The sequence below is a fragment of the Lepidochelys kempii genome, chromosome 5, assembly GCF_965140265.1.
Source record: "Lepidochelys kempii isolate rLepKem1 chromosome 5, rLepKem1.hap2, whole genome shotgun sequence".
Taxonomy (NCBI): domain Eukaryota; kingdom Metazoa; phylum Chordata; order Testudines; family Cheloniidae; genus Lepidochelys; species Lepidochelys kempii.
This window is the reverse complement of record NC_133260.1, coordinates 23151320-23169944: the sequence shown is the minus strand read 5'-3', so window position 1 is coordinate 23169944 and position 18625 is coordinate 23151320. Positions and strand designations below refer to the sequence as shown.

At 44.0% G+C, this 18625-nt stretch overlaps 1 protein-coding gene across 8 annotated transcripts in view; it reads left to right on the top strand.

The window, feature by feature from the left end:
- Positions 1-18625, top strand: part of PDZD2 (PDZ domain containing 2) — a 334633-nt gene that overhangs the window by 89526 nt on the left and 226482 nt on the right. For 7 of the 8 annotated variants that reach the window (XM_073343663.1, XM_073343664.1, XM_073343667.1 and 4 more), the window contains one exon: positions 12065-12929. In XM_073343663.1, the coding sequence (XP_073199764.1) occupies positions 12451-12929 (479 nt within the window). In that variant the 5' untranslated portion in view covers positions 12065-12450. Of the gene's footprint in view, positions 1-12064; positions 12930-18625 lie in introns of those variants that run through there. The other variant, XM_073343672.1, reaches the window with a different exon arrangement.

Below are 18625 nucleotides of genomic sequence, written 5' to 3'. Positions count from 1 at the left end.
ATGCCTGTTCTGTGTCATTTGACATTAGTATTGCTATGCCAGCTTTGTCTGTCATCCAAATTCCAGGAGTAATAATCATCTTATTTGTTTCTCAAAAATTGTACCTTGTTCAAACCTGTTCCTCTTGCACTCACTTATTCCAAGGACATCACAAGATGGTATCTGTCCACTTCTTCAATTATTTAAAGTTTTAATAGTTTCAGACTTTTTCTCATTTCCAAAATCTGATTTTCATTACTGATCTTGCATTGAACAAGGGACTTCTCAGGACATGGACTTCCTTACGGGTTTGACCAATACTTGTCATATTCTTCACATGAAGATGATCACTTATTCGAGCTTGCTACATGCCGATATGGGTCCTGGTGCTCGTTTCTGTAGTCATTTTTGTTTTATGTTTTATCTGATGGGGTTACTAGCCCCATGCACAATTTAAGGTCCACAGCTTCTGATTCATTATTCAGAGCTGTCCACTGATTATTGTGAGACTGCTAATGAAAGCAGAGCTGTTGGAATTCAGATGTTTATTGTACTATTTGGCTGAGAGAAAAACACAGCAAATCGCAAATTGATACAGTCTAACTGTAGGTCAGATTTGGATTGCCTTGGCATTTAAGGCAGTCTAAAAGAAGTGCAGAAATCTGCTGAAGAAAGGCTCTCTACACAGCAGGTTGGATAAAATAATTTTTTTTTAAATTAAAATTGATGATTTTTTAAAAAGTGTTTTATATTTATATGTTGCTAGTTCTTCCCTTCCCCCCTTTTTATAGCTTTAAACCGCTAAAGTAGATGTTTTAGACTTGTCCTCTAGCTTCATAATTGTTAATAGAATTTCAGATTTTTACATAGGTTTTTTTTTTAAGGTGTTTTTTTTTTTTACTGAGACCTTTCACACATATACGCTGTAAGCAAGTCAGCCCTAAACCCTCTCAGAGTTAGGTTCAAGGAGCTCAGCCTATTTAGCTTATTGCTATAAGGCACATTTTCTAATCCTTTAGTCATTTCCCTGGCTCTTCTCTGGACCCTGTCTAGTTTATCAACATCCTTTGTGAATTGTGGGCACCAGAACTGGACACAGTATCCCAGCACCAGTTGTACCAGTGCCAAATACAGAGGTAAAATAACTTCTCTACTTCTACTTGAGATTCCTTTTTACACATCCCAGGATCGCATTAGCCCTTTTGGCCACAGGGTCCCATTGGGAGGTCATGTTGAGCTGATTATCCACCACAACCACTGAAACTTTTTCAATAGTCACTACTTCCCAGGGTAGAGTCCCCCATCCTGTAAGTATGACTTAGTCTTTGTTCCCAGATGTATACATTTACATTTAGCTGTATTAAAACTCACATTGTTTGCTTGTGCTCAGTGTTACAAGCGATTCAGATCGCTCTGAATCAGTGACCTGTCCTTGTCATTATTTACCACTCTCCCAATTTTTGTGTCATCTGTAAACTTTATTGTTGATGATTTTATGTTTTCTTCCAGGTAATTGATAAAAATGTTAAATTAACATAGGGCTTAGAACTGATTCCTGTGGAATTATACCCACCCGGAAATTATACCCACTCAACGATTCTCCATTTACAGTTACATTTTGAGACCTAACCATTAGCCAGATTTTAATGCATTTGATGTGTGTCATGTTAATTTTATACTGTTCTAGTTTTTTTTAATCAAAATGTCTTGCGGTACCAAGTCAAACACTTTACAGAAATCTAGTATGTCAACACTATTACCTTATCAACCGAACTTGTAATCTTATCCAAAGAAGACATCAAGTTAGTTTGACAGGATCTATTTTCCATAATTACATTAACTTCCTTTAATTCTTTATTAATCGAGTCCCATATCAGTCACTCCATTATCTTGCCTGGGACCGATGTGAGGCTTACAGACCTATAATTAACCAGGTCATCTTGTTTACTGTATTAAAAAACTGGCACATTATTGGCTTTCTTCCAATCTTCTGGAACTTCCCCAGTGCTCTAAGACTTATTGAAAATCAACATTAATTGTCCAGTGAGCTCCCCGGCCAGTTCTTTTAAAACTCTTGTAAAAGGCTCAGAGAGGGGACAAAACTTGCTGCCTCTTTCATATTTTCTTCCAGTGTCCCATAGACAGGACCTACATTACAAATTTGAAATATCATATACTATCCTATACACATATATAGATTCTAAAATGGGGAAGTTCACATAGCATGTCTGTAAGCCCCATACTGGGAACAGAGTTATATGCATATGCATTCCAATAAGACCACAAGTCAGGGTCCTGAATATTTAAAATGCCCAAAGGCCAGACTTCACTTTCAAGACTCTTCCTCTGGCCTTAGCTGAGGGATGCTGAGGAAGATGGGATTCCCTCCTTTGTGTGTGCAGCATGAATGGCAGGAGTACCGAGTCAGGATTAATAGACCTTTTAAAAAAAGCAACAACCCTCTTCCAAAGATTTGGGGTTTAATTCACAAATATTTTAAAGGAATCCTAGAAACTACTACGACAGTATAAGAATTGTCTGGCAATCTGTAGTAGAAACTATGGCCTCAGACGATAAAAAGGTTGTCAGTGAAATAACATGTAGCTGACCAACATGACTGATGATAAGGGGAGTTCCTGAAGAACAGGGTCCAGAGATTTTGCCAAAAGTTTTGGGCAAGTTTTAGGGAACATTGTGTTTATCAAGTCTTTACTCTCACAAGCAGATGTCCAATAGGTAAGAATCCCAGAGCTGCAGCAATACCAGGTACTGTAGTTGTCACATGTGGATCCCTGCAATTCTGGAATAAACTATTAAATGTTGCTAGAAGGAAGAGTAAGCTAACATTTCAATAAACTAAACTCAGCTCCTACACTGCTATTTTATTAAAGCCACATACAGATGTTGCACCAGCCAGACAAAGCTGTTTTAGAGGCATTGGACTGAAGGCCATGACATTATACCCCACCCAGCTATTGCTGGAATGTGAGAAGCATCCTTTATTTTTTCAAACTCCAGAAGAAACCATAAAGTTTCCCAACCTCAGAAAGCAGGAACTAGGAGTGTACATTGCCCTGGATTCGCTAGAAGGGTCAAGCAAGGAATGTTCTGTTATCACACATGCTTTCCTGATGAGCCTTCGGTCGTACAGATGTTTGAACAACAACAAAAATTAATTTAGTCATAACAAATAGAAAGGGGGGGAGAGTTAATTTTTGAGACACTTGAAGACAATTCTGCAGTACAGTTTGGTATTTTTGTTTCCAAGAAGTGTTGTGTATTTCTACAGCATGCTCGTAATGGAGTTGGCATTTTATTTAGATACAAGCAAATACAGAATTAAAACCTTCTCTGTTTCTTGAGTCTTTTTATCATTGTGCTGTGAACTCTCAACAGCTCTTATTCAGGCACTTACATTAATTGTGTTAACTCCCACCCCACTGAAATATACACCTCTACATAGGAAGGAAAGGTGGTAAAGGTCTTGTTCAGACCACTGTAACAAGCAGAAATGCAGCAGAATCTCATTAAACTGCACCCTTTGTAAACTGCTGCCTCAAAAAGATGTTTTTTCCATGATGCCCTTCCAAGGTTCAGTAGCACAGAACTGTTGTGAAGCTGTGCATTGCTAAGCCTTTCATTACGTTTATAAAATTTACTGCAGCACATATATTTTTAAGTGAGGTACTCTGTCTAGTTCAACCAAGCGCTACAGGGCTTGATGCAGGCATTACTGATGAGGTTCTATGGGCAATGTTACCCAAGAGATCAGATGAAATAAATTCTGAGTTTACCACTACAATGTATAGTAGGATACGACTAGAACGAAATAGCAAAATACATTTTACAGTACAAAATACAGTGATTCTCAGCTGCTGTAAATCTTCATAGTGCCATTGACTTCAGTGTAGCTATAATGATTTACACCAGCTGAGGAGCTGATCTATTGTCTTTATTCACATGCTTACTGAGGTCCAAATTGTGCAACTGGCTCCAAACTAGTGGATATTTGTACCCATATAGAGTCCCGTTGCAGTCAACCGCGCCGGAAGGGGGAGCTATCTGTGTGGGGCCACTTGTGGCATCAGGCCCTGTTTCACGTAGCTGAGTCATCTCCAACAACTTCCCCAGACATCAGTAAGAATGAGTGTGGTCCTACTGTGTGGCATAAAATTTGCATATAGCTGTAACACGGGCTTGTCCTCAAGAAATTTCAGTGGAAACTAAAGTAAAGATACAATTTAAAGCATGAAAATCCTCAAATTAAGAGGGAAATGCAACTTGAACTTAAAGGAAAAATAGATCAGAGATAAACTGACTAATAAGGAAGAGATGATAGAGATGAGATTATAGACTAACCAAAATCTACTTTACAATATTGTCTTTCAAAATTCCTGCTTGGTACAGTTGCATTTGAACACTTGCAGTAGATTGCTAATAAATTACTTTTAGCTATGTGATGATCAGATGAGATTGGAGGTGATTAGTTTAATAGATTTTGGAAATATTTATGTGGAAGTTCATCTTGTTACATCTGGCAATAATTTTCTTAGGCTTAATGATTACAGAGGTTAGTGATCATAGAATGCAGCTTGTTTTTCTTTGAGACACTTCCAATAACACTGTAAAATTACATCAGACAGGTTTCCAAGTATATTCAACTTGCAGTGCTGAATCTGCACGTTTTTCTTTTCTTGGTATGTATCATAAATGCATTTTACAAATTTAAGTGCATTTGCTCCTTTAAGCTTAGAATGTAAGCATTACAACGTCATATGCTTTGGTCTGTAATTCTGGTTTCCTTACCTTCTGAACCAATATGGACCCAATTTCACAGGTTACATGCATTGGCTTTTCTTGTTTTATGAATAACTATTGTCCAAGGTCTTTCCCACAGGAAGGCTTTGTGAAAAGTGGAAACATTTAAAAGCACTTGCAGACATGTTTTATAATATTTATAAATTTTTTTAAATGTCCCTTTGAGGAAGGACTACTGTAAACAGTGAATTCCTATAAGGGATTAGGGCATGTCTACATTGCAGCTGGCTGTGTGCTTCCCGACACAGGCAAACAGATGTGCTAGCTCTCCTTGAGCTAGTGCACTAGAAATAGCAATGTAGCGGGGCAGCAGCCTGGGCTAGCTGCTTGAATACAAACCTGCCTGGACCCCTGGGGACATACTCGGGCAGCCAGTTTGAGCTGTTGCTCATGCTACCTCTGGCTATGTGGCTATTTTTAGCACACTGGCTTGAGCAGAGCTAGTGCCTGTATGTCTACCCGCTGTGGAAAGCATGTTCCCAGCTGCAGTGTAGACAAACCCATAGCAACATAGCACACTTACTTCAGAAATACTTTGGTAATGGCTTGAAAATGTGAAATGCAGCATTGCAGGTACTGAGGAGATACAGATAACTCTTTATTACATTTTTTATAGGTGACTAGTTGACCAGCGAGAGCTGTTGGTGCTCTGCACTCTTGAAAATGAGGTCACTTATTTGTCTAAATATAGACTTAAGATTCTAAATTTAGCTTCCCTCTGAAAATAAAAGCTTGGCACTATATGTGAAATATTACATGCACACAGACACTGGCAGTTACCCACACAGTGATGCAATGATATTTTAAAACTTTGGGGATACTCTCTAGGAAACTGCACACCTAGGACCAGATTCTAATCATGGTTATACCTATGTACAGGAACTCTGGGCTAAGTCAATGAAGTGAAGTCATGTTACTCCAGATGTACACCAGTGTAAGAGATGTCAGAATCTTGTTCTAAGTACTAAACCTTTAAAGTTCACAGTGTTGCTGTCTCAAACCAGCACTCCATTATCCGTTACATGCAGTGCATTTAAAAAAGAAAAAAAGGTTACTAGGCCCAGGGAGGTAATAGACATATAGGCCTTGAACAAGTTTAGAATTGCAGATACCATGCTCCACATGGGGAGAAAAGGTCAGTTTCTATCAATACAGCTCTTCCATCCTGCAGAAAGATCATAATGGATAGGATTTCGGAGCAAGTTCTTCTGTTACAAAATTAAATGATTAGAAAAAGGTGCCATTAGGTTTTTGGAAAACGTGACCGCTCTATTATTAATGATTGGAACTGGTGCAGCTTTCCCCAGTTTTGAAATTATCCTGGTTCAGCATTAACTGTGTCTGTACCCCTGGGAAAGCTAAAATCCTAATGTAGACAAAGCCTTAGTGATATGTATAAGAAGAAGGATAATCCAGTGCTTAGGGTGCTAGGCTGGAATTTACAAGACATGGGTTCAATGCCCTACTCAACCGCGGACTACCTATGTGATTCCCAAACTGAAAAATGCGGATAATAGTATGTTCCTACTTTGCCGGGGTGTTGAGGATAAATACATAAGTCTCTAAGATGGACAGAAATGCAGGTGCTGCTTTGTGCTTGGCCTGGTGTATTTTCCATTAAAACTCCAAAAGGACATTTGAGCCATTCTCAAATGTTCCCACAGAATTGGGCATATTTCTAACTTGCCTGCCCAGTTCTATGCACCTCTGTTTGAACTGTTACAAGTTTGGGTCCTCGGAGCCTGCTTAGGTGATAAGAAAAGGAGTACTTGTGGCACCTTAGAGACTAACCAATTTATTTGAGCATGAGCTTTCGTGAGCTACAGCTCACTAGCTCACGAAAGCTCATGCTCAAATAAATTGGTTAGTCTCTAAGGTGCCACAAGTACTCCTTTTCTTTTTGCGAATACAGACTAACACAGCTGTTACTCTGAAACCTGCTTAGGTGATGTCATAGAATCCTGTCAATTACTGTAGCTGATTAAGGAAGGTTGGATGCTTGAACAGATCTGACTTCTTTTGATTCTTAGTCAACATAAGAAAAGTATGGCAAGTATAAGCCCTGGAGAATGCATTGTAGGGAACGCGTCTGCACTGGGCTGGATTAGGCACTTGATCCAGCTTCAGTGGAAAGTTTCACATCCGTTTCATTGAATTGGGACCTAGATGACTTTAATAGATCTCTTCTATCTCTAATTTTTGTGGTTAATCAGAAGCTTTTAGTGTCAATTAATTTCCTCTCTGATCCAAATTTATTACTCATGCTGAGTAACCTGAGATTTGCGATGACTCCAATAGGACCTTTCCTGTGGTGACAGCCCCATCCTATGAATTACTCCTATGCTGAATTCCTGCAGGAGTAAGATGTCCATTAACTCTGACAGCTCGACTCTATTTCTGAGATTAAGATTTATTTTGTTCTCAGTGTCATGTGGTTGCTGTTAGATGCCACCAGGAATTAAAAGAATGTTTATTGGGCCTTTGAAAATCCTTAATGGGCTATGCCGGATGGTGGGCTGGGCTGACCACTAGGCACTATTGAATGAAAACTCAATTTGAATGGGGGAAAAAAAAACCAATGAATGAATGTCTGATTGGTAATGGGCTTGTTTCACTAGCCTCCCAAAGGCTGAAGAGCGGAAAGACATTTATTTTTATTTTCATATTCAGGGGAAATCACAAATAGCTGAAAAGATATAACCTAACACAATTCTAATCTGATCCCACTGGAGGAGTGAAAAGGATATAACCATATGTACATTTTCCTGGTGTTTGGGGCTGGGCTTTTATATGGCAGGAATATTAACCCTAAACATTGTATCTGCCGGGGTCATGTGCATAAATCAACTTTTAAAAACCAGTAGTGGGACATTTTTATGATTTATTTCTCTTTCTCTTTCCACCCATAAGGAAGTGGGGCTCGAGAGCTCCTTCCATAGTTCTTTTTGAAAAGGGCACCCACGGAAGGAAAAACTCAATTTGTCAGAAAAAGAAACAGAAGTATGTATGGAATCAGGATATCCAAATACGCAATGGGGTTCTTGTGATAAAGTCTAAGCCTCGGGTCATCTAAAGAAATATTGTTGTATTATTCTCCTCTCATATACACCCACTTCTGGAGCCCATTCTTCCCACCACTCAGCTAGTCTGAGAGATCCAACTAAAAAAACTAGTCACCCCGACATGTGCCATTTACTCATATTAGCCTCTGGAGCAAAAAAGACTGGAGACCCACAGAAACAGGTGTGTTCTCTCTACCCAGTTAAATCCCTCCTTAACTGAAGCTTTTATCAGAAGGGAAAAACATCTTCATGTTAGGGTGTGTCTATACTTAGCGCTAGGGGTGTGAGTCCCACATCACCTAGACATACTCACCCAGAGCTAGTGCACTAAAAAGAGTCGTGTAGGATGGGCAGTCGTGAGAGGCAACACAGGCTCGCAGTACGGAGTATGTACCCGCAGGGTCCAGGCGGGTTTGTACTCGACCCCTCAGCCCATGCTGCCACTTATTGCTGCCCATGCTACTGCGGCTGTGCTATTTTTAGCATGCTGCTCTATGCAAGCTAGGAATCACACCCTCAGCTCCAAGTGTAGACGTGCCCTTCGTGAGAACTCCCCATTGTGTGTGGGTGTCACTGTCGACTCGGTCTTTGGGGGAAAATTTAATGTGAGAGTTGTAGGTGGAACCTAGCGGAGACCAGGCTCTCAGTGGCTGCAGGGCCTGTGGGATAGATTCACTCTTAGGTCTATGCTTTTGCAGTAAACCTTATCATGAAAATCTCCAGGCAGAAAACCAGCCCAGGGAGTGGCAGCGGGAGCAGCAAAAAGGGCTCAAAGCCTCTGTTGCGTGGGGAGAGGAGGTTCTTAGAGGACCATGGTATACAAATTGTGAGCAGTGCTGGCCGAGAAGGGGACGTGACCTTGCCTGAAAATACACTGATATCCGTGTCTCCCTTACAACAGCCACCATCTGTGGAACCAATTAGGATTAAATCCCCACGTGGAACCACCCGGAATGGTGGTGATGGAAATGCTTCCAGCCAAACTCTGAGAGTATTTGACTCATTAACTTCATTTTTGGAGAAAAGGAAGAGGCTCTGTCCATTACTAATCTGTGTGGGTTTGCTGGATGTACAGCTGTAGGTCTCCCTCAGGGAGGGGTGTTTGGGGCTGTATGCTAGAGTAATATGCAGCCTTCTAATCTCACACAGTTTAATACCAGGTAGCAGCACCATTTAACCTGTCTGTTAAAATGAGACTCTAATTTATACCATGCTGTGTACAGTGTATAAAGTTTGGTGGCTTTTCCCCAGTGCCCATGGATGGGGGGGCAGGGGGACACTGATAGTGCAACTTGTGAAGTTTAGCTAATTCACTTTGTGCTTTTTTTAAAAAAATGCAACAAAAATCCCTGTCAATGTGATTAGTTAGAGCCAGGTCGTGGGTTTAAACCACAGGCCAGAACAAGTGGGCGTGCAGCAAATGCCCCCGGAAGCATTCTCAGTGACTCAACCAGAATCTTAACACAGTGGCGGGGGAGTGCCATCATCCTGTTTAATGTTCCCCATTTCCCAGCTGTGCCAGCTCTGTGAGGGAAGACTAGTACCAGCGCTAGGAAAAAAAAAAAAGCCACAGCATTCTGTACACAAGTCTTGTACATGAGAGAGTAAAAATAGCTGTTTGGGGAACGCATTGCACACAAAAGCAAACACAGGGTGATGATGAATAAAAAAGTTCACAAAGAGGTCCCAAAGTCCAGAGTAAAACTCCATTTTGGCTCAGTGCTCAGTTTGCTATTTTTCTCAGTGAGATCTTTCTTTTTCCAAAGAGAAATCTGCCACCCAGTTTGTCACCTTTTTTTGCTAGTGTGTATATTGGGCTGTTGTAACTGCTGTTCTCACCAGGCTGGATGTGTTCAATTGATACATCAGACACTGACTTTGTTGGGTATGGAGCTGTTTTAGTCCTGTACAGTGGTGCTGCTTGTTTCATTCAGAAGCCTATTTCCTATTGATGGTTGCCATAGTCTTCTTTCCCAGGTCAAAGGTGTGTGTGTGTGTTTTAAATAATCACATCGCTAATTATACAGTACTCTCATTTGATTTGCTTGGTGCAATCCATGGCCCCGAACCTAGAATGCGCTCCATGTGGGTGGACTCCTATGCCTATGCAGAAACTAACAGATTCCCCATTCTGCTGAGCTTTTTGCAGGATGGTGGCCCAAATTAACAGCTGGTGCCTGCTCCCCTGGGAACACTGTCAGCTCTAACCAAATGAGAACAAAATTTAGAAATTCATAGATTCAGGCCAGAGGAACCATGAGTTTAACCTTCTGCATAACCTAAAATAAATCTGAGCCTTGTCTATAGTTATTGACAGTTGTATGATCAATTAGTCCTGAAATCTCACCTCCAAGGCACCTCCACATATCCAGGTGTGATGTTGCAGGGTTTTTCAGTGTAGTGCCCCCTTTAGCCGTTCTGGTGCACAGTGATCTGTTGTTTCCTGTGGCCTAGTTCTGCAGTCAGGTCACTATTCAGTCCATTCTCCTTCCACAGTATACGAAAAAGTCCCAAAACAGTAAACTCAAAATCTAATGGTCTTCGAGCTGGTCTCCCGATGTTTATCTATCTGTAACTTTTCATTCGTGGCCTTTGTTATTCTTTTAATGCCTGTGCACCCCCCTCTTGGTCTGGCTGGGAACTAGGTAGGGGAACCCAGGCTCACACTCTCCTCTAGGTTCCAGCCCAGGGATCGAGTTTTGGGTGGATAAAGCATGTTTCTTTGATCCCTCCGCCACGTTCCTGAGCTGCTTCTAACTTCATGCCACTTGTCAACATCTTCACCAGGTCTCTGGACTCTGCTATCCCTGCCTGGATCTGTGGTTCCTCACAGTGTCTCCTTAGCCAGCTATGAAGGTGCTTTCTCAAAGACCACTCCCAGGCCTCCTCTGCAGCAGCTGGGCTATACTGCAAGCAGCCCTCTGTCACTTACCTTTAGTTGATATGTGTCTCCTTCAAGCAGAAGTCCTCCCTCTCAGCCCTCTCTCTGGGCTGGAGTTTGTAGCTCAGGCCTCTTGTCTTGAAATAGCTGCAAAGCTTTTTCCAGCTCCCTTCAGCTGAACACCCTCAGTAATTAGCCTTCCAAACTGGAAGGTCTAGCAGGCCAGCCTTCTCTCAGTGTCTGCCCACCCTGGAAGAGAGAAGGAAGACTTTACCCTGGCTCCTTCCTCCCAGTGTATCCCCTGACTGGGGGAAAGAGGAGTCTTGCCCTACTCACTCTGCCAGGCTCCTGGTGCCAGGCCTTTAAAGAAACAGGGCCTTTCTCCCAACCACTGCTTATCTCTCTATCCCTATCCTTCTTTAGGTTCTTGTTTATTGGGCCTTTGAAAATCCTTAAAGGGCCATGCTGGATGGTGGGCTGGGCTGACCACTAGTCACTCCTGTTCATAAGGCAGACCATGCTATCACACCATTGTATGTCAGCTTTGAGTGGTGGTCACTATAGTCACGCACTTTACACTGGCCTCTGAGAGGCATTGAACACTACTTTAAAAACTTGGTGGAGGAAGTTGTATATGATGAGAGTGTTTTGCACCTATAACTTGGGGATCCACAGGATTATAGGCATCATTTGTGCCCATTTATTGTGTCTTACGATAGCCCTGGGAAGTGGGTAAATAAGTATTACGTTGTACCTATTTTACAGACAGATAAACTGAGGCACAAAGAGGTTCATAAGTAACATCCCTAACGTTATTCGCCATCTCCAGTTGAATTGGGGATAGAATCTAAGGGTCTGGTTCTCCAGTCCTGACTCTGAACAGCTCCTGTTGAAATTTATGGAAGCTGTTTGTTTGCAGTGGCTATGAACCATTCTCCAGGTGCTTTTACCACTGCCTCTGAGTTGCTGTATTAGTCTTTTGTTCCCGACACAGAGTATACTATTGTTTATAGGGCCTTGATCTCTATTGGCACGTCAGGTTGTTTGGATGACCTTTTATTCTCTTCCTGAGAAGGATAGGTGATGCCCCCAAGTGGTAGACAAGAGAATAATAAAAACGGTGATTGGGGAGAGAACTGTACACCCTGCGCTCTAAGCCAATAGAATGGCATAACCTGATAACTAAAAATTAAAGGGAGAACAAAATAGACTATGAAATACACGTTAGGAAAATTTTCTTTTGTGTCTAATGAGCAGAGCAGCTGAGCAGCATTTTAGCTGGAACGATGACCAGGATCGTAATGCTTCTGTTTTTATCTTGCAGGCCAAGCAGGTGTTGAGTGGCTATGGTGATGAACTGACAACATTCCTTGTGGAATGAATTCTCATTGGATTCCAGTGTAATTTGTAGCTGGCCAGCTGTAAAAGTAGCCCAACAAGAATTTGTTGACACTTCCTTCCTCCTCTTGCTGAGCCGTCCACAGCAATTGTTTCAGTGTTTTCATAAAAGCGTCCTGTTATTCTTTGCCAAACTGAACAGTTCAACAGCGCCGGACCTGAGTGGTGGCTCCCCATGTGTGCTCTCTCTCTCTGAACATGGCTGGGGGTGATGCTGACGGATACCGTGATTCTGAAAGGAGGATCAGTGAAGCCCTGCATAGTGAACCCAGGAAGCCATCCTTCACATGATGGGACCCTTGGGTGCCCATAATGCCCATCACTCAAGAGAACGCTATGCTTTTCCTCCCCCTCCTGTATCAGTGGCTGCAAAACAGCCTGAGGGAGGAAGTGGAAGGGCCAGAGCAGAGGCTGTGTCAGTCTGCCATTCAGAAGCTGAGAGAGTACATACAGCTAAATTTTTCCGTGGATGACAGCAAATTGCAGCCTAGTGGTCCCAGCACTTTAGACATGGAAATCTGCACCCTCTACCTTACTAAGGAGATGGGCAAAAATGAGGCTCTTGGCTTAAGCTTTGGGAACATCCCTGCTTTTGGAGACTATGGAGAGAAACGGAGAGGAGGGAAAAAGAGGAAAGGGCACAAAGGCCCAGTGCTTGATGTTGGCTGTATCTGGATAACGGACTTAAAGAAAAATAGCCCAGCAGGGAAATGTGGGAAAGTGCGACTGAGAGATGAGATTCTTTCCCTGAACGGACAATTAATGGTCGGCGTGGATGTCAGTGGGGCAAGGTAAGGGGCAAAGCAGTTACTGCAGATCTGCAGTGCATAGGGATTGCTGCGTAACACAGTGGGTTGTCTTTAATACTGATCTGCTAGAGCTGTGGTCCCCAAACTTTTCAGGGTCGTGTTCTCCCTTATCTCTATCCACGCCCCCCCCACCCCAAGCTGGGGCTGGGAGTAGGGCCATGGCTCAGGGGAAGGGATGGAGACAGGGATAAGGGGACTGAGGCTGGGGCCACAGCTGGGGGTGGGTCTTGGAGCGGGAGCAGAGCCACAGCCAGGCTGCAGTGGGGGCTGGCAGCCGGGCCCATGGCTCGGTGCAGCTCCATTCCCCCTCTGCCCCCCACCCAGCTGGGAACAGAGCCGTGGCCAAGAGCTGAGGCTGGAGGCAGAGTTGCAGCCAAGCCATGGTGGGGACCAGCAGTTGGGCCTGCAGCCTGGTGCAGGGATGCACAAGTGGCTGGGGATGGGGCTGGGAGCCAGGGCTGCGGCTGGGGGTGGGGCCAGAGCAGAGCTGGGCGGAGCTGGATGGCTCTCCCTCCCTGCCCCTCATGGGGGCTGGCCCAGCCCCCTCCCAACATTCTTCTGCGCCCCCCTGCGGGGGGCGTGCCCCACAGTTTGGGGACCTCTGTGCTAGAGATGGTAGAAGGTCTTCCCAAGGCAGCAGAATATCTCATGCTTCCTGTTTCTTGTGGTAGGGCTGAGGGGTGGGGTTCATTCACTGGTTTAAGACGGGGAAGTACAAGTGCAGTGGTGTTTTAGAGGGCACAGAATCTCCTCCCTCTAGGAAAAGGGCTGACCTCCAGCAATGGATGGTTTAGAATGTGATGCACGGTGTCAAACAAGTCACCTGTAAAACAAAAGTGGCCAGATCCTCAGATTGCGTGTACCAGCATAGCTTCATTTACCTCAGTAAAGATGTCAATTTATACCAGCAGAGGTTCTGGCTCAGTAAGTAAAATCCCAAATGTGGGGGAAATGAATAGGATTGTTATTAGTAATGTCGCTGGAGCTGCTTGGAGAGAGTAAAAACTTTCACAGAAATTTCCAATACTCCATTGGGGAGGAAAATATCAGTTAGCACTGGTTGGAAAATGCATTGTTTCCACCATGCTATCAAAAGTATGGTTTTTTTTGCAAACAAGCAAGAAGTAACTTGCTCTAGGGTTTGATGTTTGGTTTTTGAGGCGTCCATTGTCTCAGTAGGGTTTTCCATTCAAATGTGGTGATTCCAGCCCTGATAGTCCGAGTGACTAGATGCACAGGTGCTGGCTTCCTCCAGGCCCCAGGGGTGCTCAACCCTCCGCTCCGCTCTGCCGCAGGCCCCGCCCCCACCTGACCCCATCTCCCAAGCCCCCCCAACTCCACTTCCGCCCCCTCCCCCCAGCATGCCTCATCCTCACTCTTTCCCCTCTCCCCTAGCGCCTCCTGCATGCCTCAGAACAGCTGATCACGGCAGGTGGGAAACATTGGGTGGGGGAGGAGTTGATTGGCAGGGCTGCCAGTGGATGGGAGGCACTGTGAGGGAGGGGGCAGCTGGCTGCTGGAGGGGGCTAAGCATCCACTAATTTTTTTCCATGGGTGCTCTTCCCCCCAGGGGTAGTGATCATAGAACCACAGAAGATCAGGGTTGGACGAGACCTCAGGAGGTCATCTAGTCCAACCCCCTGTCAAAGCAGGACCAACCCCAACTAAATCATCCCAGCCAGGTCTTTGTCAAGCCGGGCCTTAAAAACCTCTAAGGATGGAGATTCCACCCCCCAAGGTAACCCAATCCAGTGCTTCATCACCCTCCTAGTGAAATACTGTTTCCTCATATCCAACCTAGAACTCCCGCACTGCAACTTGAGACCATTGCTCCTTGTTCTGTCATCTGCCACCACTGAGAACAGCCGAGCTCCATCCTCTTTGGAACCCCCCGTCAGGCAGTTGAAGGCTGCTATCAACTCCCCCCTCACTCTTCTCTTCTGCAGACTAAACAAGCCCAGTTCCCTCAGCTTCTCCTCATAAGTCATGTGCCTCAGCCCCCTCATCATTTTTGTTGCCCTCTGTTAGACTCTCTCCAATTTGTCCACATCCTTTCTATAGTGGGGAGCCCAAAACTGGATACACTACTCCAGATGTGGCCTCACCAGTGCCAAATAGAGGGGAATAATCACTTCCCTCAGTCCGCTGGCAGTGCTCCTACTAATGCAGCCCAATATGTCATTAGTATTCTTGGTAAGAAGGGCACACTGTTGACTTCTCTCCAGCTCCTTGTTCACTGTAATCCCTAGGTCCTTTACTGCAGAATTGCTGCTTAGCCGGTCAGTCTCCAGCCTGTAGCAGTGCACGGGATTCTTCCATCCTAAGTGCAGGACTCTTCACTTGTCTTTGTTGAACCTCATCAGATTTCTTTTGGCCCAATCCTCCAATTTGTCTAGGTGCTGAGGGTGCAATCCATCCCATCATTCAGATCATTGATGAAGATGTTAAACAAAACCAGACCCAGGACCGACCCCTGGGGCACTCTGCTTGATACTGGCTGCCAACTAGACATCCAGCCCTTGATCACTACCTATTGAGCCCAATGAGCTAGCCAGCTTTCTATCCACCTTATAGTCCATTCATCCAATCCATACTTCTTTAACTTGCTGGCAAGAATACTGTGGGAGACAGTATCAAATACTTTGCTAATGTCAAGATATATCATGTCCACTGCTTTCCCCATATCCATAGAGCCAGTTATCTCATAGAAGGCAGTCAGGTTGGTCAGGCATGACTTGCCCTTGGTGAATCCATGTTGACTGTTCCTGATCACCTTCCTTTCCTCCAAGTGCTTCAAAATGGATTCCTTGAGGACCTTCTCCATGATTTTTCTGGGGACAGAGGTGAGGCTGACCGGTCTGTAGTTCCTCACATTCTCCTTCTTCCCCTTTTTAAAGATGGGCACTGTATTTGCCTTTTTCCAATCATCTGAGACCTCTCTCAATCGCTATGAGTTTTCAAAGATAATGGCCAATGACTCTGCAATCACATCAGCCAACTCCCTCAGCACCCTTTTATGCATTGCATCTGGCCCAATGGACTTGTGCATGTCCAGCTTTTCTAAATAGTCCTTAACCTGTTCTTTCACCACTAAGGGCTGCTCCCCTCTTCCCCATACTGTGCTGCCCAGTGCAGCAGTCTGGGAGCTGACCTTGTCTGTGAAGTCCGAGGCAAAAAAAGCATTGAGTACTTCAGTTTTTTCCACATCATTGGTCACTAGCTTGCCTCCCGCATTCAGTAAGGGTCCCACACTTTCCCTGACCACCTTTTTGTTGCTAACAAACCTGTAGAAACCCTTCTTGTTACCCTTCACATCCCTTGTTAGCTGCAATTCCAGTTGTGCTTTGGCCTTCCTGATTACATCCCTGCATGCTAAAACAATATATTTATACTTCTCCCTAGTCATCTGTGATGCCAGGTGGACAGGTACAGAATCATACAGATAGTTCGTAAACATATTACAAATATTTCCACATTTCTCACAGGTCATTTAATCTCTCTGGGCTTTTCTACATGGTGGGGTAAAGTCCTACCTGAAATCACCCTAGGGGATCTTCTGTGCGCACCAGCAAGGTCTAAACAGACCAGTTAATGGGCAGCACATTAGTGCACTTTAGAAATCACACCCCCATAGGGTGAATTTCTCCCCGGTGTAGACAAACCTTCTGACTCACTTTCCCATCTAGAAAAGTGCTCCTTTCCCCCCACCCTTTGTCTGTCTTGTCTATTATGATTGTAAACCCTTCAGAGTAGGAGCTCTCCTTTACTCTGTGTTTTGGGCAGCGCCTAGCTCAATGAGGCCCTGATTTCAGTTGTAGCCACTAGGTGCTGCCATAATACAAACAATCAATAGTAGTAGATTATTGAGCTCCACTGATATTAGTAAAGGTGGGAGGTGATTTTATACCATGTCATCTAATTCTGCTGTGAGCAAGAGGCTTATCGTCTGCTAAACAAATTGAGAGCATGCGATAAGGTGGTGAGAAAGATGCAGCTATGTCTCACACAGTATCAGATCTGATTTTCAAAGGTGCCTGAACCCAGCCTCTGTCTTGCAATAAAATGTCTCTGCAATTAATTGTGTGCACAAGTGGTAGTATTATGCTATCTAACCACCTTACTGTGCCTGCAAAATAGAAGGCCATTTCTTAAAAGCAGTCCTTAACCTATGGCTGAGGAACCATGATGTGTTGTTGCCCCTCAGACAGAATGACCTGTTCTTTAAATCAAAGGTGATCTGTTGCTAGATAATGTCACATTATTTTTCATGCCAAGGAAGGTAATGCTTTGTGGAGCCTGAGACTTTCAGGTGTCAGTTTTTATTTTTCCACTCCTGAGAGTCTCCAGTCGTGCTGTTTTTTAAAGGCTCTGTAACTAAATCAGTAAACTATGGAGACTACCGATAATTAGAATAATGTCCTTTTTTTATTTTCCATCTCAGATGTTCTGTGAGCTCCCAGAGCTAGAAGAGCCCTGCAAAACCTCACTGGGAAGCTGGAATGCCTAGATTTTGGTTGTGTGTGGCAGTTTTAATTGTTGCCAGTTCATGAGCTCCTACCCTAAAATGATCTATGGTCTCTTGGACCAGGGAAAAATATATGCCATTTAGCAGACAGACCTGGACATTTTCAGCACCCCAGTCTGGTCTGCCCCTGAATCATTGCCATTGTTTGATGAATGTGATGCTAATGGAACAAACTTTCAGGACCTTATGGGACTTCTTCACTTCTGATGCTGTTGTGAATGCTTGGATTCATCATCTGAGGCCTTGTCTACACTACAGGGGAAATTCGATCTAAGCTGTGCAATTTGAGTTACGTGAATAGTGTAACTCAAATCAGCCTAGCTTAGATCTACTTACCGTGGGGTCGACACTATGTTATGTCGACAGGAGACACTGTCCTGGGAGAGTGATCTGCAAAGACCCGCTAAATCGACCACCAATGCATCGATCGGCGCTCGTGGATCCCCGGCAAGTGTAGACAAGCCCTGAGTAGCAAATGGCCCTACTAAAGCGTAAGTGGTGTGCACAGGACTTTGTAGGTACCATCTTGTAAATCATGTTCAGGTTCAGCACCCTTTAAAAGCTATAGGTTTCTCAGGGATCTCAAAACAGTGATGACTCCTGCCCACCATTGTAAGATGTAGTACGTAAATGTTGCAGAGTGAAAGAGGGAGTCGGCTTGCGGACTCTTTGCTGCCTCTAATTAGGGTTATTTCAAAATTATGCCACTCGCTGTTTCTATGTTACTGCTATAGTATCAGAGCCTGTTCCTGCTGGTTCTTCAGGTTTCACTGAATCTGCAGGGGCCTGTAGTAATGGAGATTCTCAGCAGGGATAGGCAGGGCTGCCTCTGTGCTTCTCAGTGCTAGCCACTGTGTTGGAATTCTCTTGCTTATTAAGGGCAACATCCTTGTTTGATGTGAAGGGGCATTAATTCTGTGCGTTGATGCATGACTCAGTTTGCATAGTGCATGCATGATTCACAGAGTTAAAATTCTGTTTGTGGCTCATGCCAAGGTTAGCCTGGGCTTGAGTGAGTGAGAATGGGGTTTAATTTTAATTTATAGCTATTGCTCTGACACATGTACCAGAAACGCACCCTTGTTGCCCATACAGGGAATGACCATGTTGCAGTCTGCATAGGGCACTTTTTGGGAGATAGCCGCTCTATTTT